Source organism: Sylvia atricapilla, chromosome 2 (assembly GCF_009819655.1).
Source record: "Sylvia atricapilla isolate bSylAtr1 chromosome 2, bSylAtr1.pri, whole genome shotgun sequence".
Lineage (NCBI taxonomy): Eukaryota > Metazoa > Chordata > Aves > Passeriformes > Sylviidae > Sylvia > Sylvia atricapilla.
In genome coordinates this window covers 65,630,060-65,655,168 of record NC_089141.1, presented here as the reverse complement: position 1 = coordinate 65,655,168, position 25,109 = coordinate 65,630,060, and the positions used below count along the sequence as shown (strand labels likewise).

The window sequence follows — 25,109 nt, the reverse complement described above, 5'->3', positions numbered from 1 at the left end:
AGTGGAGCAAAATTCTGCTCCAAGTGAGGCCATGGCAATATTCCCAACATCTTTAATGAGTGCATGAGTAAATGCTAAATTAGGAATCTTCCTTCTCACGAGAAAGAAGATACTACATGCATCAAGTCTTGGAAATTGCAGTTAGCCATCTGCAGAATTTCACCAACTGCCCAGCCAGATGAAGCACTGGAGAAGTGGGCCCCTTCAAACACACATGGTGGTTGTAAGCTATCCTTCCCAGAAGTCAATCAAACCGCAGAAACAAAATAACACAAAAGCAACACTCAGGCTCTTGACGGGGTTATTCTACAAATTCTTTGTCCAACAATCCTCATAATTTCTACACAAAAAACAGATGCTCTTTTTCACCAAGGGAAGATTAACAAAAACCTTGAGACTCTCAACTAGGAATCCACGGCTTTTGAAAATTAAGGGTGTCTCAAAACCTCTGAAGTGCAATCATTACTGCATTTAATAATTGGAAAGATCATCAAACTAATGATTAAACTGAAAAGTATGTCAATAATTCCAGTTTACCATAAACTGCAGCTTCCCGTGGGATAGTATGCATGCTGCATTAGCAATTGCTACATCCAGACCTGTTACCTTGGAATTGTCTATGGAAGTATCCCTGTTGATCTCAAGTGTTTGGCCCTATTTTATTCAGAAATCCCAACAGCAACAGTGCTGTCACTATATTCATAATCTTACAATTTAATGAAAAGGCAAGACTTCACCATAATCCTGCAATTACAACTGATAATCTAGACAGGATGAAAAATTAAAAGGTAGTTCAATAAAACTAATGGGATTATTCTCCTCTTGATTAAACTTAAGTCTACCTGAAACAAATTATAATTGCAGAAGAATCACAAAAAAAAAATCATCTCAGCAGTCTCATCAGCAAGGTGCACCTTGCAACAGTGAGACTCAGAATAGTTCCAAGATCTCCCTCCTTCTTTTTACTTCCAGCTAACAGTGCTACAAGAAGAAATGAACTCAGTGTGGTGAAGGACTACCCAGTAGTATCCTCCAAAGAGGAGAAGATACATAAATATCTGCTTAAGGCTTAGGAACAAGTTGCCAAATCACAGCAAACCCCCCAGCTATTCCTTGACAGGAAGGTAACAACTAGAAAGTACAGGAGAAAAGAACAGGATGAACATACCTTCACCCTTTGACCCACAGATAGTGCACATGGATGATAAGCTTGAGCACTATCATCAAGTTTGGTTGCCGGACAGCAAACTGTTGACCACATTATCCACACAACACTGAAGGTGTTATGCAATAGGCTGCCTCTTCCTTACTGCATAAAGTTAGGCAGGTGGAAAAGGCCATTAAAAAATTGCAGGAATGCTCTTAATGCATTATTTTCTCTCCATTCCAGTGTAGATGCAGTTAGTGGTCCGCTTAACCTGCTACGGTAATATATTTTAAAAATAAATTTAATAGAAGTCCCTTTTGTAGATTTTTTTTTTTTTTTAGCAAGTGAAAGTTCAAAGACATACAAGTCTTCATCATCAAGGAAATACATTTATGGCTGACTAGGACAGTATTCAAGTTTCCTGGGATACTGAAGAATAGCTCATACTGCTGTGTAATTTATGCAAGCATCATCTTTAGGAATGGAAATCAGTACTATCAAAAGCAGCTCACGAAACAACAAATCAGCCATCTGTTGGATGCTGATTTACTGAGAGATGCCGATTCAGAACCGCTACAACAGTCAGATATTTACTGCTCACAGAGAAAGAAGATAAGGATGAAGCCTTCTGCCACACTGCATTTAAAGCTCTTCCCTTAGAAAACAGCACATTGAACACATGTAAAAATACATGCTCCAAGGTTTTTTTCAGGTAGGAAAGAATCTGTGGAAGCTTCTGCTAGGGAAAAAAATCCAGAACTGTTGCGTGAACTCCAGACAGAATGTCAAACATGTAATTACTTGAAATATTATTGAAAGTAACATAGTTATTACTTAAGGCCCTGAGGGAAAAAACCCTGACATATGATAGGTACACAGGTGAGTATACTTGAGCTTTTTTCCATTATAAAGTTACCAACAAAAACTGTGCAATCCTTCAAAAAGGAAAGCCACGAAGAAAAGAATAATATGTTAAAGGCACAGAGATATCATTCTTTGCAAAGAGAAAAAAATGAACTCTCATCTCAAATGCACTCCCAAATTTCTCCTTTAAAGCAGTGGCATTAAAATTGATGAATGCTGATAGCATAGAAATCAACAGATTGGATGTGAAGTAAACAGGCCATTTAAAATACATAAATGCACATTTAAATTAGGTCTGTGCTGATTTTCAATTGTAAAATCTCATACGCACTCATTTTGAGTGTCATACCAATTCCATTCAAAAATAATTTCACCAAGACATTCATGATTACAGAGCAGCTTACAGAAATAAAAATTATTTTAAAATTCTACTTCCTTCAAAAAGGCTTTTATTTTTGCTAATTTTAGCTTGCATAGAGGATCCTGTGTTCCATGTGTACAACTGAGACTTGCCAAAGTCTCTTTTTTCACAAGCTGAAGACTGGCCAGTGAACACCACCAGCAGTAACAGAGCTTTAGTTAAAGCAAAAAGCAATTCCCTTTGAAAAATCAAGCATATAATTATCCAATGAACACAACAGCACAGTATTTACTCTCTTAGATAATTATTAATTTTATTGCAGGGACAAAGATTAGAATGGATTGAAAATTGCTATATTTAATGAGACAACTTTTTCTGCACTCTCTCTTCTGAAAGTCTTAAGTTGACCATCTATACCCAGTTTGTCTTATACTCTTCTCTTTGTTCCTGTATCTTGCTGTGTTGACCATGAGTTTAAAAAGTCACACACTTTCAAACTCAAGCCATAAGCTAATCTCCGCTGTATCCTCTACCACTAGGGAAAGGTAATGTTTTCTAAGAACTACCCACTGATTATTTTTTGTACATAAGGATTGGGGCATTACACACTTAATAAGTAAATGCATAGAAACCTGTACAGCTACCTTTTGTAATATCATTAAAGACTAACCTTTCATAACTGTCATCTGCCCTCAACTTCAAAGTGTACACTCTTTGAAGCTGACCTGGTGATGTTGTTTGTTTTGTGAGTTGCCTGGCAGAGACATCTGAGCAATAGAGAATGAAAACAGCAGGAAAGCATCTTTACCAGGTATCCTAAATTAGCTATTCCAAACAATAGCAGCGGTGGCACACAGGCTACCTACAAACTAGAAGGAACTAGAAACCAAGCAGATGCTACCTCCTCTTCATTTACAGTAAAGGCAGATTATGGGGTTTTTCGCAGGTAAAGTAAAAAATAAATTTTAAAAAATCTCAATGTACTTTTCTTGAAACGAAGGGAGTCTTCATAATTTAAAATTGCATTAACAAAGAAGTCACATTATGAAGAGCTGAAGTAACCTGAACTAATTAGCTGGAGTACTCTCTCATGTGTAAAGGTAGGAAAAAACCTCCAAAGTTTAGTAGTTTTCTTCCACTGTGTTCACTGCTGCTTACTTTAGCTTTTAAGGAGGACAGTCTCTCCTGCAACTGCAGATGCACAAATAACAGTAACATGTTCCATTAAATGTTGAATGCCAAAACCTACATGCAATTAAGCTTGAGCAAACAGTTTCTAGGAGCTTGAACATATTTGCTTTCCTGACAAAAATTCTGCAAACAAAAGCTCCTTCTATAAGTAATGTACGCGTGCCTTTGGTACACGTCCATCAAAAAGATTCCTGCCCTGGGAGATGAAAGCAGGCTTCTTCTCTCTCCCCACATCTGACTGATCAGACTGTAATGAGACATTTTTAAATGATGGGAACCACACAAACACATTCTTAGGCAACAGGTGACAAGAAGAAATTTTGAGTGCTCACTGCTTCTCCATCTCTCCTGAATCCTAATTAAGATAGGACCATGGAATTGTTTAGGTTAGAAAAGGCCTTTAAGATCACTGACTCTGACCATTAATGCAGCACTTGTAAGTTCACCATTAAACCATGTCCCCAGGTGCCACATCTACAAGTCTCACCAGTATCTCCAAGGATGGTGACTCTACCACTGCCCTGGACAGCCTTTTCCAATGACTTGTGTTTCATTATAGAAAATTTTCCTAAACCTCAATTCTAAACCCCACAATTGGTTGGCCATTTATCATTATTTGAGGTCATTTCTTCTTGGCCTATCACTTGTTACTTTAGAGAAGAGGCTGACCCCCACCTGGCTGCACCCTTCTTTCAGGCAGTTGTGGAGAACAATAAGGGCCTTCCCTGAGCCTTTTTCTCCTTTTAGGCTAAACATCCTCTGCTCCCTCAGCTGATCCTCATCAGACTTGTGCTCCAGACCCTTCCCCAGCTCCACTGCCCTTCTCGCTGGGCACATTCCAGCCCCTCAATGTCTTTCTGGCAGTGAAGGGCCCAGAACTGGACACAGGATTTAAAGTGTGGCCTCTCCAGTGCTGAGTACAGGGGGGCAATCACTGCCCTGGCCCTGCTAGCCACACTCTTGCTGATCCAGGCCAGGATGCCACTGGCCTGCTTGGCCACCTGAGCACACTGGTGGCTCATGTTCAGCTGGCTGTCAACCAGCACCCCCAGGTCGTTTTCCGCTGGGCAGCTTTCCAGCCACTCTTCCCTACGCATTGAGTATGGAGACCCAAGAGCAGGACCTGGCACTTCACCTTGTTGAACCTCATCCAACTGGCTTCAGCCCATCCATCCAGCCTGGCCAGATCCCTCTGTAGAGCCTTCCTACCCTCCATGGATCAATGTTCCTGCTCAGATTGATGTCATCTGCAAACTGACTGAGGGTGCAACTTCCCTTCCCCCACCCCTGTCTGCCCTTTCACTGCAGTGCCCCAACGTGTAAACACACTTTCTGAGCAAAAAAAGTACCAGTCCTTCATTACAGCTTTTCTCCTGATAAAACTCACACTGTCCATTAAAGGAAGGAATTTTAACAAGCAACTGTGGCCTACACCTGACACAGCACAAGCACGGAGCACCTGCTTTAGCTGTCCTGTACTGGCAGCCTCATGGACACTGAGAGCAGCTGCTGGGTCACCCATTGCTCACATGGCACCCAAGAAAGAAAAACTCAAGCACTCAGACTCGTGCTGTTTGGTGCCACCATTCCCCGGATTCGTGGATTTAAATCTCATCCTAGCAATGAAAAAAACAATACTGAACAAAAAAGAGAAGTAATTTACAAATACAGTCACGTCAGTTAGGTCATGATCATGATGCCAGGCTGAGTGCATAACTTGGATAACTAGGGTTTTCTGTATAGGTTATTTATTAAACTAGTTTGTTGAATACATTCACAAATTATTTAAGAGGTATTAGAGAAAACAGAATTAAACTGAGGACTTTGCTTACAGCTCCAAGAGGAACATGCTTCAGAAAGACAAAATGTTATTTATAAAAAGAAAATTATCCTTTCGCAAGAGATTCTCTTCCTCTTGAGGGAATAAAAATATCACAGTGAAATGGCAAATACTACTGAACCACCAGCACTAAGTGATTTTATATGATTTCTCAACAGCAGCCAATATTCAATACCAGAGGCGAGCTCAGATTTCAAAGAATAAAATGTTCTGCACACAGAGAGAGAGGGTTTTGCAGGACAAGTAGGGTATCATTACCAATGCATCTTATTCTGTGCTTATTCAACCTGTGTGGGTGTGCCTTCTACATAACCATCTGATGTGTGATTTCACAGTTACACTTCCCATGCCAAAATCAGTAACAAAACCTCTTAAATTAACTGATCTTTTGAGAGCAAAAGTAGCTTTTAAGTAACGATGCTGAATATAGCACAGGCAAATACATGTGCCAGCTTATTTCAACAGACTTTCAGCCATTCTTATTCATTATTCTTCTGAAGCTTTCCATGAAACTTCCAATGGCTTAATGAAAAACAATCATATGTTAAATTGCTGATAATTAATGATAACATTTTTCCCTGTGATTATAGAAACTGGTCACATAGAGAAATAGTCAGGTAATGGTCTGGATTAAGAGCCCTACCATGATTTTATTCATTTTTTCAGATAGCTGCACATACAATGTTCCACATTTGCTAAAGCTTAACAATGGCAGATTGCTTGATTGATTTATCAAATCAAATTAATTGCTTCCATATGATTTGTGTTTGGTTTTTTCCTTAGTTTTGCTCTTGGAGTTTTCCATAGAGCTACAGAAGTTAAAAGCAGATTTTACCGTATGCAACCTTTCCAAAACCACACACAGGAACATCCATACGGGGCCAGATCAAAAACTATATCTAGCCCAGGATCTCATCTTCCCATGTAATCCCAAGTAGTTGTCTAAGGAAGAGCAAAAATAGAGCAGGAAAGATGCTTTTCCCTTGTGGACTCTCTAAGATAGATGTGGTTTCCACATATTAAGCAACTCTTAAAAGATTCTTCTTTAAACTTCTCCACTATCTCCTGAGTGCAAGTAAACTTTGATCATCCACATCATCTGTTGGCAAGGAAGCTTACTGCCCCTTCATTGATTATTCATAGAACATGGCATGCAGTGACCAGTTGAATCACTTGTCCACACCATCTGCTAGGGTTTTTTGTTTGTTCGTTTGGTATTTATTTGTTTATTTGTTTGTTTCAAACTTGCAACTTTGTCCAGCTCTTCCCTTCATCCATCATCTCTCATTCAGGATTCTCAGTGTGCTTAACTAAGCCTGCAGGGGAAGCTATACCTTACTGTTTTAGTCAGAGAGATGCCATGAGGGTGAAGATCTGCTTTTGGGGGATCCATAGATCTGCTTTTGGGGGAATCTGGGCAAGTGAGAAAATGAGAAAAGAGAAAATGATCCAAGTCCAAAGTTTCATATAGTATTACAGCACGAGAAAATGCCAGATTAACCACAGCAGCACAGTACAGTGCAATTGTTTTTCCTATTCCTAGTACTTGTTTCTGGAGTAAGGTTGGGTCCTTCTTTTTTTTTTTTGCTTGGTTGGTTGTACTTCTGTTTGTTTGGGGGTTTTTTTGACTAGCACTGAACACTGCCTTCACAAAACTTCTGACCCCTTTATCTCAGGCCTGAGCAGTATTAGCTTTCCAGAACTCATCATTTCATACACAGAAGTGAAATTGTTCTGATTTTCTTGTTCTCAAAATATAACCCAAATTTCCTTCTGTTTTATACATAAAAAGAACACAGTTTCTGAAAAAAATAAACCGAAAACTACTTCTAAAAGGTGTTTAAAAGACTAGTTAGCACTGGTATATTTGGACAGGTTAGGATTAGTTTGGGGAATTGTACAGTAATTCTCTAACTGCACACAACTGTGTTGAAAATACATCACTGCTTCAAGTCAAACTACACATAAATAAACTGTGCCTTCTGTTAGCTCAGGCATTTTTAGCTAGGGCTTTACCAAGTACATCCCTCACCCCTGAAAATTATCACAGCTGAGGGCATCTTACAACAGCAGATCACAGAGTTAAAAAGAATATATTACTACATCATAAATCTGACAAGCGTAGTTCAGTGGTTATTCACAGGGAACAAGTGGCTGTCTGTAATTTAATAGCCTTTGCAAGAGCAGAAGTATTTTGAACTTGGACTCCCTTTCCCCGCCCCAGTTAAATATTTTATCATATAATGCATTGGAATCCACGTCAGTTGATGCATATCTGTACATACTGGGTTCAAAGGTGTGTGCATGTTTACATTTGCAGGACGTTTTTTCTGGAAGGGAAAGAGGAAATATCATCAGCATTAGTCAACCTTCTTACTCTAGTCCCAGAAACCAGCTGCAGCAGCTTTCAGAATTTTGCTTTCTGAGTCAGTTTCTGATACCAGGCTCCCTCCCCGGACAGACGGAATCATAGGGAGGGGATACACACGCTGGTGGGCAGGGCTGTCAGGAGGACTGGCTCTGCAGAAACCTCATATGACATTCAATAAGCACAAAGTCCAAGTCCTGCCCCCTGGATGGACCTAATTCCTGCAACTGCGGAGTAGGGTGGGGAGCTGGGCCTGGCAGTCCTGCCTGGCCAAACCTCAGCAGCCAATTCTGGCAACACTGGCCAACAGCACGCAGGACTGAATGAAATGGTGCATGGGCATGCAAAATGGAGCATGGCCAGAATGCCGACAGACCTCATCATTCCCCCTTTCCTCAGCACTTATTATACCACCTCTATAATGCTGCTGTCGCCAGTTTGGTGTCTCACAGTACAGGAAAGACATTGATAAACTGGAGCAAATGGAACGGAGATCACCAGGATGCTCACGGCTGGAGATCCTGAGCTTGATCATCCAGCTTGTTCAGTTCTCCAGTTGGATTTTCTTTTGTTTTTGTTGTTGGGGTTTTTTCCCTTTTGTTTCTTAAAGACAAGAGATCTCTATCATCTAAAAGAAACATGCTTTTGTGTGGTTAAGCTTGGCTGCTATATAGGGCTCTTTATTTCCAACCCTCCGCCCCTTCTTATCATCTAACCATGTGGTGAGACATTATTTTGTTTAATTGGTATCAGTGACAACACGGAAACAACACTGCAACTCTCTGGAAATGCAGTTTATAAGGATATTTGGAATAGTCGTTTCATTGCCAATTGCATTCTGTAACATTCACAGCAAAAAAAAAAAAAAAAGGGCAATAAAGTCACTTTAAAGGATACAGTAAATGCTCCAATTAAGCAGTAATAATAATTAGAACAGAAATCTCTGAAAGCTCAGGAATAAAAACGGCCAAAAGTAGGGTTTTGCATGAAGTACGATCAAAAACTGTTAATACACTGTTCAGCTTTACTTTCTCTATTTACAGAGTATGCTTAACTGGCAAACTTCTGTATCCATGGAAAACTTCAAGAAGTCAGCTTCCCCCATTCTTTAAATATAGAAGCTCTTCCTGTTGAGTTGTCTGCAGAAAAGCTAACTGAACTTCAGCAATTTAGCTGTAAAATATAATTTAGAATAATACTATAGTGAACTTGCATATATGTTTCTGTGTAATTGATGTTAACTAACACAAGCTTATTCTTTTACTAAGTCATGCAATTCCCAACATCAGACACAAACACTTTTTTGTATGGAGGAAAAAAGAACCACTATGAAAAAATGCAGGCTTTCTCTTTACTTTCTTTTATAAAGTAATCACAGCTACTCATCACAAATGCTGTTTTCCCCTCTCATGCATTGTTTTATAAACTGCATTTATAAACTGGGAAATTAGAGGATTAAAATGAATACAGATATTTAAGATTTAGATGGATTCCCATCTGAATCATAAAATGCTAGAGACACTTCTGGTAAAAAAAAACTTGAAAAAGCATTGTAAAGGCCTTCAGTAATAATGGGGAGGGAGCCCCTCCCTCCCCAACTCCCCCCAAGTTATCCCAGAGATACTTCTGAAATTTAACAGAATCAAAAATGAGGACCTTAAACAAACCAAGGCAATTCAGCGGAAAGCTAATGCAATCTCCTTCAGTGAATCTTGCACTTCTGTAGCAGAACTACCTGAATTCCAATATAAGCCTATGGCTCTGTGTCACTAGAGATACCTGAATTGCTTTCCATACAACTAACATGCTAAATGAATTGTTATTCCAAATTGTTCAAACTCCTCCCGCACATGTGTAGGCACAGGTGCAGAACTCCAGAGTTCTTCATTCTTACAGCAGAATCATCTTCACAAAATAAGTAAACTGTAAAAGCAAACGCTATCAAAAGTATAATCTCAAAAAGGAAGTGTAAATTATTAACTGTTAAATTACTCAACAGCAAAAATGATCTATCTCAAATATTATTCATAATGACCAGAAAATAAAGTAGACAGATTAAATAGCTCCACACCCAACACTTTATAGACTTTACACTGAAGAACTGGAGGCAAATTTCTAGCAAGTATGGTCCAAAGTCTGGAACATATTTTATTGCCTACAACGTTTTTACTGGAATGATTTACTATTTGTGCAGATTAGTGACATGAGCACAAATATTTTACACTTAAGTACATCAGCTTCACAAGACTGAAGAAAACCAATTTTTTCTTTATCTCTGCATAATTGTCCAAAGTACTAAAAAAAGAAAAACCCATGAAGTGACTAATCTTCAAGTTAGTTATATCATTAAAAAAAAATTACAGCAATTTCAACATTTAGAATATAGCTATATCCAGGAAGGAAATACATTTTTTTGACAATGTCCATAGCAAAAGAGAATTTACACTTACAAAAATGTAGAAACATTTCTAGAGTTAATCTGAAGTGAGGGTGCTGCACTTCTCCGTTTCAAGGGAACTGTCACTAGGAAACTTAGTTACCACAATAAAGCCCTATTACAACCATATGTGTAAAAAATGTTATTTCCCTGAATATAAATGGGGAAAACTCACGTCCATTGTCCTAATTCAATTTTGGTTAAATGGTTTGCATTTCAGTTTTCAAGACCCACAAAAAGCTGTCTCTTATTTGTTTCACCTGAGCTTGAATTCAAAGATAGTTTCTAAAATGCTGAAGCTTTTAGGATGATTGACTCTTCAATCACATAGGTATAAGCAAGACAATTTAAAGAGGCATAAGTTTTGGTCCAATCATTTTTGTACTTTGTGCACTGAAACACTTGGCTTTCATCCATCTCACAACTTTCTATTCTACACAGAATAAAAAGGCAGGAAAGGGTGGTTCCACGTTGTGTGAGTGTTTTGAGTTGGTTGGGTTTTTTTTTTTTAATTTTGAGTTCAAATTAGAAAATAAGTTTTTCAACTCATTAAAATGCATGTTTCTTGGAAAAATCAGCAGAGCAAGTTCAGGTTCAGCTCTATTATAGTCTCTTATTATAAGCATTAAATTCTCGAGCAAAAATAATCAAGGTGATATAGTATCTAAGCAAATATATCAGACATGGAAGAACGCAAATTCAGTATTATCGATAGAAAACACCAGCTCTGAATTATCTGTCCACAAATTGATCTGCATTCTCTCTCCTTTCATTGTTGTTTTTGGGGTTTGTTTGAGGTCTTGTTTGGTTGGTTTTTCTTCTGTTTGGTTTGGTTTTTCAAGTATCCATTTTCAGGGTATTTGACTCTCTTTTGAGCAAAATATGACAGCTCTTCCTGAAGGACAAAATAGGACACAAGTCCCAAAAGAGTGTCTCCTCATCACACCTCAAACTTTCAGGTATCCGATTTGCCAAACAGTTTAAACAAAGTTGAGTGATACTGGTAAAACAAACCAAAAAAATAGCTCCAAATACTGAGGTGTGGTATTGCTTTTACAATTAAAGCTCTTTCCAAAACAAATTTCCAAAAGTCCTGACAACAGTTTTCCATTAAAAAAGATCATCTTTTCAGGAATTTCTATGTAGATTGCTTTCTTCAGTGGTCTGAAGAAATGGTTAACATTCATCCCACAGAACAGAAGTTTCACTTTGCCTTTGTTTACCCTGCAAAAAAGTACCCTGAGCAGGAAACACAAGTGGAATCAGGAAATGCAGCATATTCCCTAGGACTAGACAGGAAGAACATTCAAGTCATAAGAAACAGCAACTACTATCTGAAAAGATATATTTTTTAATTCACTATCTACTATACAAGGAAATAGTGCACAGCTACCTCCTACCACAAAACCAGTAAAACGCTAAGGGACTAAACTTAGCTAAAAGCAGGTGTAACTTCTTTCAGTGCTATCTGCTACTTATTTTCACTCTTATTTTTAGGAATCCTATTAGATCTACTCAGTTAATGGCTGCATCCAAAAGACCAAGTGAGGCAATTTCATCACTGAAAGGAAGAACTGGGAGTATTGTAATTTAAATTACAGGACAAAGAAGATAGGTACTAGAGGGCACTGTGTTTAGCTTAACTCACTGCTAGAAGGCTTCCCTTCTGATAAACCCTAAGAGGTGAGGGTTTCTTAAAAAGAGACAAGTTGTAATATGCCATGTAGTGAATCTGTACAAGTGTTTAAAATACTTAAGGTTTGTATAATAGCTCATTCTTTTATAATCAGAAGAGCACCCTATGAAATATATCCTGCTGCAAATGGAACAATGGGTACAGAATACGTGCTTACAGCCATACCAAACAGCAACTGCCTAATTTTCTCTGGTTTTATTTTGAAAGCATCTATTCTCTGAACAACTTTTTTTGGTAGTATTTTAAATTCAGAAAGTAGTATCTCTGAACTGAAATAGAGAGCCTGTCTCAAAAGCTCAGCTGAAATGCAGGGACACAAGGATGAACACAGCATGTAACAGTTGTTACTTCTCTCCAGTTGGCTTTAGCTATATAGAGCTTTATGTTACAGAAAGTATGGCATTTTAACTTTTCCAGGATTGCTTTTTGTTTAAGAATTCATGGGAAAAGATTATGCTAAAGAAACATTGATTGGATTAAGTTAAAAACTGCCCAAAATTCTAAAATGCCAGGGCCAAAGTCAGAGCTCTGTTATTTCGTCTCGCGTATGCACGTAGTCCCACTTCAGCTAAATTTCCCCAACAAGGTTTTCCATTTGCTTTATAGAATTAACACATTACAAGATTGATAATGAATTTGTGGAAAAAGTGCAGGCCACCAAAAGATGAAGGCTAATCCAAATACCAGGTTCTGCAGTGTGATGAGGTACTTCCAGTCACTTGGGAAAAAAATCATAGAATGGTTTGGGAAGGGAAGGGACACCTCCCACACCAGATCAGATTGCTCAAAGGCCCATCCAACCTGGCCTCAAACACTTTCAAGAATGGAACATTGACAGTTCCATCTATTCCAGTGCCACACCATTCTCACAGTAAACAATTTCTTCCCAATATCTAAAACTAAACCCATCCTTTTCCAGTTTAAAACTACTACCCCTTGTCTTATCTTATTTGTCTGTGACAAGTCCCTTCTCCATCATTCTTTTAGACCCCTTTTAGGTGCTGGAAGGTCTCCTTGGAGCCTTCTCTTCTCCAGGCTGAACAGTCCCAGCTCTCTCAGCCTATCTTCAGATGAGAGGCGGTCCTTGTTCATTTTCATGGCCCTGTTCCAGAGTCACTCCAGCAGACCCACATACTTCCAGTGGTGGGTGCCTGAGAGCTGGACACAGTGCTTCAGGTGGGGCCTCAGTTTTTGAGTTTCATTCAAGACATACTCTAAATATAACAATGTAGTAGTAATATTAATGGGATCCAGGTATTTTTAATTTGCTCTATTATTAAAAAATGAAATAACTATAGTAAAACTTCAAGATCAAAACTCAGGGCTGTGGTAGCTTTAAAAAAAGTTTTCTATTTAGGATTTTACAGTTTTTTTCAGAATTTTACAGTTTTTTACAGAATTTTCTTTGGGTTTTTTTTTTTTTCCTGGCATGATGTTTTAATCTATTAACCTACCTTTTTTTTTGGCTTTAATATTAGAATTTCATTATATTCTTCAACTGGATATCTCATTTTACAGAATTATATATTTCTTCATGTAGAAGAATTAATTTGCTTCAAACAAACAAACTTGAATTTACACTCAGTCTGAGTGTTAAGGCTGTCTCCTTTAAAACTGATAATTGAGATAAACCATCAGAATTGAGGTCTGGTGTCTGCCTATGTGAAATCTGCCTTTTAACTCCATGGTATGATTTTATTAAGAGGTCTTCCACAGCTGGGAACAACTGGGTGTGTCATCCCTAAAGAGCTGGGTAAGGAAGTACTTAACATTTTTAAATAGTAACCATGCTGACAACTGAGAGTCACTAAGCTTGTATTACATTCTTAGTTGACAGAACCAAAACAGAATCAAATGAAGTATTAAGTCAATCTTGCATTAGTATAAATAAATTTTAAAAACCTTCACTAGCTGCTGGGTTTTAAAACAACATCTCCAATTAGAAATAATAAAACCCTATGCTGAAAAACAAAAAAATCAAATTTACCAAAAGAACTGAAGAGGGACAAATATGCATTTACACAAATAACTAGCCACTGAACAAGACAATATGCATATAACTGCCAGACAGGGTATGTGAGGAATAAGTCCATCTGGATGATCCTTCTTGGAACACATGACATATTGGTGTACTATACTACTGAGCAATAACTTCTGCAGATTTACAGAAAGACTGAACTATAAATCTCAGACATTAATCCACACTCCCATTTTCACTGGCAGAAAAGAGACCATCCATGCCAGGACTGTTTTTCCACACCACCCAACTACTAATCTTGCTGTTCTGGCAAAGCATAAAGTTTGCAAGGCTTGGAGCAGCAACCAGTAATTTTAGCCAGCCTTTTTCACACAAACTTCTAAACAATGAAATTTTAAGGAGCTTTTTCTTTGCAAAAAGGATAATCACATAATCACTTGGAACTGAAAGTCTGGGTATGTAAGAGGATTCTTACTTCTCTTGTCCCAGATTACTTCTAGTAATTATAGAGGAGCATTTCACATCATGCCTGTGCATTATCTCCATTGCCAGAGAAAACAAAATACAAGTGAAAGTGTAGCCTCCTCGCCAGATAGAAAGACCATTTTCTCAGAACAGATTCTGTTAATGAGGAACTGAGGGTCTCGACCTTAACTCAGTTGACACAAGAACGCTGCATCACATAAGAGTTTGGTAATTCTGAAGGGCTTTGTGGAGGTGTTGATCAGATCGAGTGCTGTCAGCAAAGGTACAGGGAAAGGCAGCACACTCATAAATAAAGTACAAGGAGAAAATAATTTCTCCTGCTGGGAAAGGAGCCTGCCCAGGTGGGACAGGATGGGAGTCTGAGATACCAACAGCCTGAGGGCATATGATTTCCCATAAGGTAAATAGGAGAAACCACACATAACCTCCAGGCAGCAGAGACAGGAGAAGCACATGGAGCACCACTTCACAGAGCTCATCCACTTCAAGAGGTAGGTGTTCCACCTGAGGACCTGCCCAGCACCAGAGCTGTCAGATCAATGGAACAAGTGTGACAGGGACACAGATGCAACCTCCCAGACAGTGTGAAAGACTGGTTTTGCTCTTACATAAGATGACAGCTCTTCTGTCCTTCTTAGCAGCAGAAGCAGACCCACCCTTTTAATGGTACCTTCCTCTGACCGATTTTCAACATCCAAGGCAAATCAAGCACCTTGTCATACCTGACAGTATATGCGTGTGTCCTACCAGCACCCTGCTCTCTGACACCCCAGCCTGTTAAACTGACTTTTCTAAGCAACAGTTTATTTAATCTATTTTGAGTAGATAAAAAAACCCCTGTGCTAACAGTGGTGCAACAACAGAACACAGCAGTCCTCTTGCGGTGTCAAAACACACACTGCTTCAGGCACACATTAATGTTATCCCATACAACATATCACAGCTGCTTTAAGATGTGGGCAATTAGCCTCAGGTGACAGCAACAAAATGAATTTGCTTAGGAATGTTAGAAATCCAAAAATGCAATCATTTAAATATGTCAGCAGACTAAAAGTTTTCCATCCTGGTGACAAGAAATTATTTACTTTTAATTATGAAACTACAGTTAACAGAGGATAACACAAAAGCATGACATTAAATAGTACCCCTTTTCTGAGGCCTGGCATCCTACAAGTTTTGAAGATATTTGTAATTCATCTTGAATGTATGAAATTACTTATTTCTATTAAAAAATCCTGATCAGACAGCATTTCTCTCCATACACAAATATAAATGTCTGAAAATTCTCTGAAGAATGGCTTGTCCTCTGGGTAATAAAATTATTTTAAAATTAACTTTTCAATGGAGAGCATTATCTTCATGTAATATATTTCCTTTATTTCTTGGAATAAAACTTCCCTCCTGTCCCTCTTGAACCTCCTAAATACATCAAAAGTGCTAGTATAGTTAGGACACCACTTTACAGCATGCTCAGATACAGAAGTTTTGAATTACTGTGTAAGCATTTAATACACACTGTGGGACTGTCATATGATATATAATGTGTGGGGAAGCAAACTCATACTGAAGCAAATTACAAGAACATGGTTGTATGGCTGGCAGCTCTTTTGACTCTAACCCAGACCCCCCACATTGCTGTCCATAAGAAGCACTCAATAGTTAAATCTGCCTTTTTGAAAAACACTAATTAAACCATTGCTGAGGAGGTAAGATGTAAAGCCCCCGTTGCCTCGTGACAACTTCAAATTCCAGCCTTACTCCCTGCTCACGGAGCCGGGAAGGGAACTGGAGATGCTGAAAGGACCGAAAAATGCCTCAGTTACAGACCCACTGGATGAATTTCATGGCTGACCTCGCTTGGGTGCTGTGGTTTAATGTCAGGACGAGTTGGACAACACACCTTACACAACAGTTTGCTCTCTCCACCTCCCCGGGGCTCCAGCTCGTCGCTATTGAACACCAGCTCCTGACCGCCTCCAACCCTTCCCAGTCATACCCTTGGAGCAAACCTCCACCAAAATAACTTTTGCTGGGGCTTAGTGGGTAATTTGAGTGCAGCAGAGGTTACCAACCCTCCAGCTTTTGGCATGACTTTGGCATGACGTAGGAGCCAGCAGAGAGAATACCAATGTCCTGGAAGGGTGCCAAGTCCCTAAACACCAGATTAGTGGGAAATTACATTTCAGGTATGAGCCAAAGACTGGAAAACACATTTGCCATCTCAGGTATCAGACCTCAAAACATTATGAACTTTCATTCCGAAACCAGGCAGAGAGCATGTCAACAGGCTACCACCCAATCCACCTACAAGAGATTTCTTTCTAATTAAAGCAGTTCCATGTCACTTCACAGTATTTTTTTCCCTTGTATTTACAGAAGGATTAGTGCCTGTTCCTCTTTGATAAAACTGGAAATTTAAGACAGGAATCAATCCTTCACATTTAACTTGACAGGTTTCCAGCAGAACCCACCAAAGATTTTATTTTTTGGAGACAGTAAAATCACCCCTTTGTCCTAATATAATAAAAACATTTCATACTGTAACAACTCAAGATGCTCTACGATGATTTTTGCCCCAACTTATTTATCTTAAAACACCTGTCTACACGGTAAAGTTTCACCCTAATCTCTCAGAAACTGCTAATAAAATTCTTATTAGGAGACACAGCAGTCTTGAAATATGAAAATCCACTAAATATGTATCAGAACCAAGCCACTGCTATTTCACAGGAAAACTCCCACGTCCACAAACATACCAACTACCCTTCATGCAATTCAGTACTTAATTCCTACTCACACAGACACACACATACCCCTTGACAGGGGATGTGACACTCAGAGACAAACATCCGATTAATACTTGGAGTGGCAAGACCAGCAGTGCTTTAGGAACACCATACCTAAGCCCCAAATCCATTTGGATAAGTATCACTAGTATCACCTCAGCCTTTCAAATTTACATTGGTAATCACAAATCATAAAGAAAAGTGATGCTTTTGATATATTTAATAGTTTTGCTCCAAGTCTAAAATAAGCTGAACCGTTTCCATCTCATATTAAATGTTGTAAATATTCATTAACAATTAGTTTGCTTAAGTATTATTATTATAATACTTCATTTTTAAATTACATTTCTGCAAGTCTTATTCACTAGCTTTAACAAGGCTTAAACCCTCACCACAGTATTCAGAATTGCTCACAGATTAAAAGAAGAATTTTCCATAGGCAAATATTAAAAACAAAAAAGACCGTGAAAGAGCTTAGAGGGAGAAGGGAAAGGAGAAAACAAAACCACAAAACTCACTTGACTGTAACTCGATTGGACAAATCCTGAAGATCTCCCGGGTGAAAAAGCTGAGCTTCTTTCAGTCCAATGTTTTCACACGCTTTCAGAAAAACATTTATATTATCCTGCAAAGAGAAGTAGAAAGCAGTTGCTCAGTTAAGAGCACTAAGCAGGTTTTGCAAGATGATTAGTGCGAGCTTTTAAATGTCAAAGTCCAGCTCACGTAAATAATACTGGAAAAGCAATCTTCTGGATCATAAACACTGCTCGTTTCTCATGCACACAGGCAGGCTGGGCTGCGATCGCAGGGACTGAGGGGTACGTTAAAGATTACCTGGCATAAGGCAGCCAGTAGGCAGCAATCTCCACTTTGATGTCAGCTCTGCTCAGCAAACAAACGCCCTCTTCCTAGCTTTGCACGACAAGCCTCACCTCTTGCCTTTAAAAATAACTCCAGCTACTGACATTCACCACCCAGAAACTCTTGGCAGGGGAGGAAGAAGAGGAGGGACTCTTCGTTTCTATGCTCACAGACTGATGAGGGAATACTGCACCTGGAGTCTGGGTTTGGTTGCTGAGCAAAGCTCTGGAGAGACAGAAACCAAACTGTATTCAGAGCTGCTGCTGCCTCACTTTGGGGGGGGATTCTCTCCTTCGAGTTCCTCCCCTTCCCACACCAACCCCCCCCCAACTTCACACTGATCTGTAACAAAATATAGGTGCAGCACCCACTCTCTGCACCTGTTGCAGGATGGACAAACCCATGAGAGAAATGCTAAAAAAAGAATAAATCTAATCATATAGAGAGAGATTATGCAACTTAGTGATCTCTTTCCACTTCATAAACAGTGGGCAATGGGCAAGAAATTCCTTCTCGTTAAGGCGGAATGCTATCAACAACAAAAGAATGTGCCCTCTTGCGCACTTGCTTCCTTCAGCTGCAAGCCAAAGGAAAAGGTACATGCAGTTACTTAATTCATAAGCTACACACAGCCCTGTCAGTAAGAGTTTGTAAGTCAAGGTGCTGGTATCAGAATTCCATAGTATAGAGAAACTCTGCTTTAGTAGTTTTATATGCTTTAAACTTTTTTTTTTTGACACATAATCACTGAATGTAACAGTTATTCCTTCATTTGAAATTCATTTTAAAAATAACAATCTACAAAGAAAATAACAGCTGCTTCTAATACAGAAAGTAAAATAAACCCAAGAATCTCCACAACCTTCTGTTTTGAAGGTCCCTGGGATTCTAGTATTTCTTATCAGTCTGTAAACATGGCTTAATTCATGGAAAATATTTGAGCAAGGTATTCCTCATGCAGGCTGCGGGCTCTGCGTTACCACATCTGAAAGATCCCAGGTGTCTCATACCGTGAAGGTTATGCCCCAAGGCCTGATGCAGGGTGCCACGGTGGGGGCTGCAACATAATGGCAAACACGGGGGACACCATGTGGCGGCAGATGAGAGGAGGCAGCTGGAAGGATGGAGGACAGGCAGCCTCACCTATGCCCAGGCACCGGCCCCTGCAGTGCCCAGGGGGCTGCGTGCGTATTTACCCAGGGAAGAGCTTCATGCTGGGAGATGCAGCCTCAGAAGAGGCATTTATTTTTCCTTTCCATGCAGTGCCCCTTTTTTCTTTCCATGAATATGGGGAAAGCTGGCTAGATGTGTCAACTTTATTCAATTAATATTTGAGTGTCACATTAGTATCAAAACAGCAAGGAGTTGAAACGGCGCTATTTCCTCTGCATGGAAGAAGCCACAGGCTATAGTATCATTGCAAGAGGATGAACTACTTGCTAAACAACCATCGGGTAATGTTCAGGGGACTAGGGAGCCTAAGAAACTGGCAAGTACGGGACAAGAAGAAAGCAGCAGAGCAGAAAGAATGAGTAACTCCAAGGTAATGAACTGACACCAACACCAGGGAAGGCAACATGGTCTGATCGGTCTCACCAGTCACCACAACTCAGAGCACACTCCCAGACCAATGGGTTATGTCACCCACAGGGCTGCAAATTGTGCAGGTAAACAAGGAAGAAGGGTCAGGTTTAGAAAAATAGATGTCATCTACACCCTGAGAGCAACAAAAACAAAGCAGAGGAGTTGCTCATCAGTGGATGCTTGGCTGCACAACCACCAAACTACTGGGACATGAGAGAATTAATTTTGAAAGTGTTTCAGCAATTAAACCTATCAAGCATCAACCCCCTGATAAATAGCACTTAGAGCCCCTGAGAACATCCCTGAAATGAGTAAAGACGATCAGGAATGGAGTCAGAAGCAGGAAGAAATAATACAGAAGGCAGAACACCGTTAGATACAGTGCACATGTGCAGGGTAAAATGATGGTTTAAAATCTTCCTTCTCTCAGCTCCCACACCAGAAGTTTGATCATGCCTGCCATCTCAGGTTACTGCCCCAACACCACTGTTTTGCAGTCAGGGCCTGGAAATGATCCTCACAGCATCAAGTGGCGACACACCCAAAAGGCTATTTATCAGGTTTGGATATTGACACAAAAAGGTATAATTTAAACAAATCAGCACTTCTAAATACTGCCCTTGCCAAGTTATTCCTGACCATCCCTAATCATCATAGCTAATCAGCAAAGCCACAGGTCTCAAAATAGCTAGCAGCCATTTTAAACTCTACCAGAATAATAAATGGGAAGATCAATTTTAAATAGGCACCACAGAAATAAGTAGAAAAAAAAAAGACAAGTTATCAACCTTGCAATTAAATTTATCATTAGAAATGTGAAAGGGAACATTTTTCAGTGATTAATACACTCAAATATAGAAACCATTACACTATTCCTTCTACTAATGTAACTGTACTTTAACAAGACTAATGGTCATTGCCACTGCAGCTTCAAAGGACATACTGCAATCTGAATCTCATCACACTTAACAAAAATGGTTCTATTTAAAAAACCAGACCTCAAAATCCTGGAAAAGCACAACACACCAGACCTATCTCTAGGTGACCAAGGTCACTGAAAAGATGTGCTTAAGAGAAAAAGGTTCATACTTGCATCCACCACCCTCCTCTGCCACCAAAGTGTTCTCAATCTCTGTAACCATGAGCAGGCCATTTAAATTTAAGAAAGAAACAAATTAACAGAGAAAAAGCATTATGAGGATAAGGGAAGATGAGGGACTAAAGACAAACTGGAGAATTTAATTCTATTATACCTGTAAACTGGATCATGAGAGGCAATACCCGTGCCACCTATCAACACAAGAGAATCAAAACCACAAGGGGAGAGAAGACCTGCCCATTTCAAAAGCAAGGGTTCATCACTGGGCAGATCAAATAAATTTTTACAGAAAACATAAGGTTCAGACCATTATTAGAGAAAGCTCTTGAACTAACAGGGATAAAATCATCAAGGTAATTTTTTTTTCATGTTATTAAGAGAACTCAACCACTGCATTTCCCTGAGCATCTGAAGTTGGAATAAGCATCATAGAATTACAGGTTCTAAATCAAAACAAAAATAAAGCCTGAAGACCAAACCACAAAATTCAAGTGTAATTCATTTCTGGTATGCTATTATTACTTTTTAGTCTCTTAGTGAGAGGGGTGGGGAGGTTTGAATGAGACTGGGGGAAGGGCAGGTTTTTTTCCCCAAATGGGGTGCATGATGGAACAGCAGAGCATTTCAAACGTTCCTAGCATGGCTTGAGTTTTCCACATGCTGTACAGACTTATGTTAAATGAACAACGTAGAACACTGACTAGATAGAGCTATTACCCTTCAGTATTCCATTTTTGCCTCAAACTTCAAAGTGAACCGCACCCAAAAGCTCTGCAAAGTCATAATATGGGAGAGACAGAGCTGCAGGCAGAAAGCAGGTGACCCACACACAGGTTTTAAATACTGCTGTTTAGGGAAAAGGCAAACAATATTAGACACTTTCAGCTCTGTGCCTGACTTTCGGGTCCCCACGGGCATCACTAGACACAAACCCTTCTCTCTGCCTGTTGTTAAAGCATTCTCCTCTAACCAATGCTTTGAAGGAGCCAAGAGGTCATCCCTACAGTGAAAAGGAGACTGTTGTCCACACCCTTCCCCAGCACCCAAGCAGAGCAGGACTACCTCTCACTCCTGCAACTCCATGGACTTGAGGAGAGGAAAGAGCTGAGTCTTTCTACTCCTTCGTTTGCTGCTTCCCAGTGCTGCTCCTGCTCCTAGGCCAGGGGCAGGGAGGCTGCACCAGAGCAGGTGAATGTGAGGGGAAGGGCAGGGCCACTGCTGCAGGGCTCCTCATCCCTATCCTCCAGACCACAAAGAAGAAGGATGGTAACTCTGTGGAGAAACACAAGCATATGGACACCTTCCTATAAAAATAACAATTTTAAAGAGCAATTAAAAAAAAAAAAAAAAAAAAGAGGCAGTGGGCAGTGGTTCTGTGTTGCACCGGTGATCAGCTCCTAATGTCACCTTGGCAAGAAGTTGAAAAGAAAGACAGAGTGCTGGTGAGGTGCTGGTGATGGGGAAGTACAAGGGTTCCTCAACACCTAAAAAACTGAAGAAAAGTGCACTTCTAAACCAGCAAGAATAAATCAGCACAAGCAACAGGAAAGTAAGAGAAAAGATAAAAGATGCAAAAAAGATCAAGAAGAGGTTAATCTTACACAGAAAGAAAACCTCAAAGCCACATACTCAAAAAGTGACATAGGGTGTGGAGTGCGTAAAACAGAAAAAAAAAATTTAAATTACTAAACAAAAGTTATTTAATAGATGTCTCCCATAAGAACATGTAAATACCATCTTATTTTGGCTACTTACATGCAACACGACATCACATTAAATTCATCTTGTGTAATAGAGCTGCAATTTTATAAAAAAAAATCCCTCATTATCATGATTATCTGGGTGGGCCAAGAATATTAATTGAAACAATTATGTAAATACATTTGCTTTCTTTAGGGTGCAGTCATGCTGTGTGGTAAGCCTGGTCTTCTCCCTAGTTAACTGTTTCTCTGAATGCCTGCATATGCACCAAAACACAATGAAATCTTGTAGTTATGGCACATCTTTCAAATCACTTGGCAACAGGGAGAAAAACAATTTCATTAACATGGTGTTTTTCTGTTTTTCCTGGGTGTATCAGCCAATGAAAGACAGTATTCAAGGTTGTCTCCTATTCTGATACAAATACCTACTGTTTCAGTCAAACCCCTTATTTCTACTGCTATTCAAGCTCTAGTTTGGAGGGGAGAATCGAGGAGGAGGGTCCTTGGGTGGGTTTTTTGGTGCATTTTGGGGAGGATTTTAAGCAATTATTTTCAGTGTATGAAGGGGATGGTACCCTATGCTTACAAGGCCATGAAGCGTAGTTGCACTGAATGTTACATCATCATCCAGACCATGATTTGGTGCCAGAAATTGTTTTCAGCTTCCAGGATTTAAAAAAAGAAAAAAAAAAAAAAGAAAAAGACAAAACCCACCAAGTACCTATACTCCCTAGCAACAAAAACTCTTGACATTTTAAGTGAGACTGATGCATTTTTTGGCTACATAATTCTGAAAATCATTTGAGTAGATAACATTTAACAGGCATTTTTCTTCAGTACTGTATTTATCAAGACATTTAGTCATCTTGAAAGCTGTGTCTCCTTCAACTCTGCGTTCATGACAAACCCTCTTTACTGGCACACTTGTTCCCTTAAGTAAGGGCAATTTCCATCAAAAAAAAACCTGGTATTTTTTCAAAGTAGAAAATATTTTGCACAGACACAGCATTATACTGTCCCCTGAAGCTGGTTCAAATCAGTATAATGCAGAATATAGAGTTGGATTTGGCAGCAGCATCACTGCACAGCTACACATTGTTTATATTCAGAGGTGGGGTAAAAGGAAAGAACCTGCAGCAGGAGCTTGTTGAACAAGTTGGGTGACTTGCTCTTCCTCGGAGGTACGTTTCGGTTATTAGCTCTGGCTGCGGGTGGGGGCACAAGGGGTGAGAGGACAGGAGGGAACGGAGCTGAACACAAACCCTGTGGTCTGACCACAGGCCTGGGAGCCAGGAACTCCCCATTACCACCTTGGCCTTGAGTGTCAGGATGTTTAGTGCCCATTACCCACCCATCCTATCTGTAGTGTGTGATGCCTCTTCCTACAGCTCTCTGCATTTCTCTGAAGGCCAACAGTTTCAACCTTGAACCAAATGCAGAAGGAGGAGTGGATAGGATACCTAAACTGCTCCTTTCCTCCCTTTTTGGGCCCAAAACTAAAAATAGTAATTAAAACAATCATCCTGCAGACATAATTTGACTTACAGTGACCTCAGGGCTTCTGTTCAGTAAATTATCCCACCTATAACAGAGTGCACAGAGCACTGTGTTGGCCAAAGATCAGAAACTGCGTTAATTGCTCTGCCACTCCCCTCTGCATGCCCTTCATTGCTTTTCCACACTGGGTAAAACAATAAATTACTGTGATCCTTGACACAGGGATTCCCTGCCCCAGCTCCATGCGTGATTACAGACATTAAACTTTTAATGATTCACTGCCAGCTTTCCTCTCAGAAAGCAGGTGCTCCTGCTGTGAGAATGCAGGAATGAAACTTTGTGCACAAACTGTGGTTACCTTGGTGCTGCCAGTATCAATAACTGTGGATCAGCCAGGAAGAGGAGGAGCATTTCCCTTCGCTATTGCAACCATTATGGAAACCACAGCCTCAGAGAAAGAATCATTCTGGTTTCAGACAAAAAGGTCCATTTGTCTCCCAAACCCCAATTCCATCTGCAGTGACTGCAGCTGGTTACGAATCTCTGTAAGACCAAGGTGTGTACTGAAGGATGTTCCCCAAAACTTGTTATTCAGGTCCTGCCACTGCCCACCACCATGTGCAATGGCCAGCAGAAGACACCTCTGCTCAGCCCACCTCATTGCCTGCAACCCCTTGCAGCACTGAGCCCCACAGTTTCTTCACAATGGGAGCAACTGGATGAAGGAAAACACACAAGAGAAATTAATACGGGTTGGTGGGTTTTTTAGACAGGACTTCTGAGTTAACAGCTTTTGAGGTGTTTAACATAAGAGAGGACCAACTGTCTTCAATGACTGGAAATGCCTCCCAGGCTCCTATCTCTAACTGTGCTGCAGCATAACCTTCACTATGACATTACAGACTTATATCACAGCAACGATGTGTACCAAATGAGCCTTTTATTGATAAGAGAGTGAATATCAGATTGTAAACTGCAGGTGTGTTTCTGGGATGTCACTGCTACCAAATAAGGCCATCTGGAATGGTCAAGGGCAAAAGTACAGCATGTTGGCAGACAAGCCTTGTTAATAGAGCTCATCCACTCACAACCATTCCTACTGTAAGGAAAGTATAGGTTTGGAAAGCCAGTATGGAAGAACGAGCCTGGGCTATATCGCCTTGTTTAGACAAGCCTTAACTTTCCCACCAGTTAGTTGCATTCCAATCAAA

The 25,109-nt window shown here is 39.9% G+C and overlaps 1 protein-coding gene across 2 annotated transcripts in view; it reads right to left on the bottom strand.

Moving 5' to 3' along the window:
* LMO7 (LIM domain 7) overlaps window positions 1-25,109 on the bottom strand; it is a 131,923-nt gene that overhangs the window by 57,270 nt on the left and 49,544 nt on the right. For both annotated transcript variants that reach the window (XM_066313394.1, XM_066313395.1), the window contains exon 4: window positions 17,673-17,779. In XM_066313394.1, the coding sequence (XP_066169491.1) occupies window positions 17,673-17,779 (107 nt within the window). The remainder of the gene's footprint in view (window positions 1-17,672; window positions 17,780-25,109) is intronic.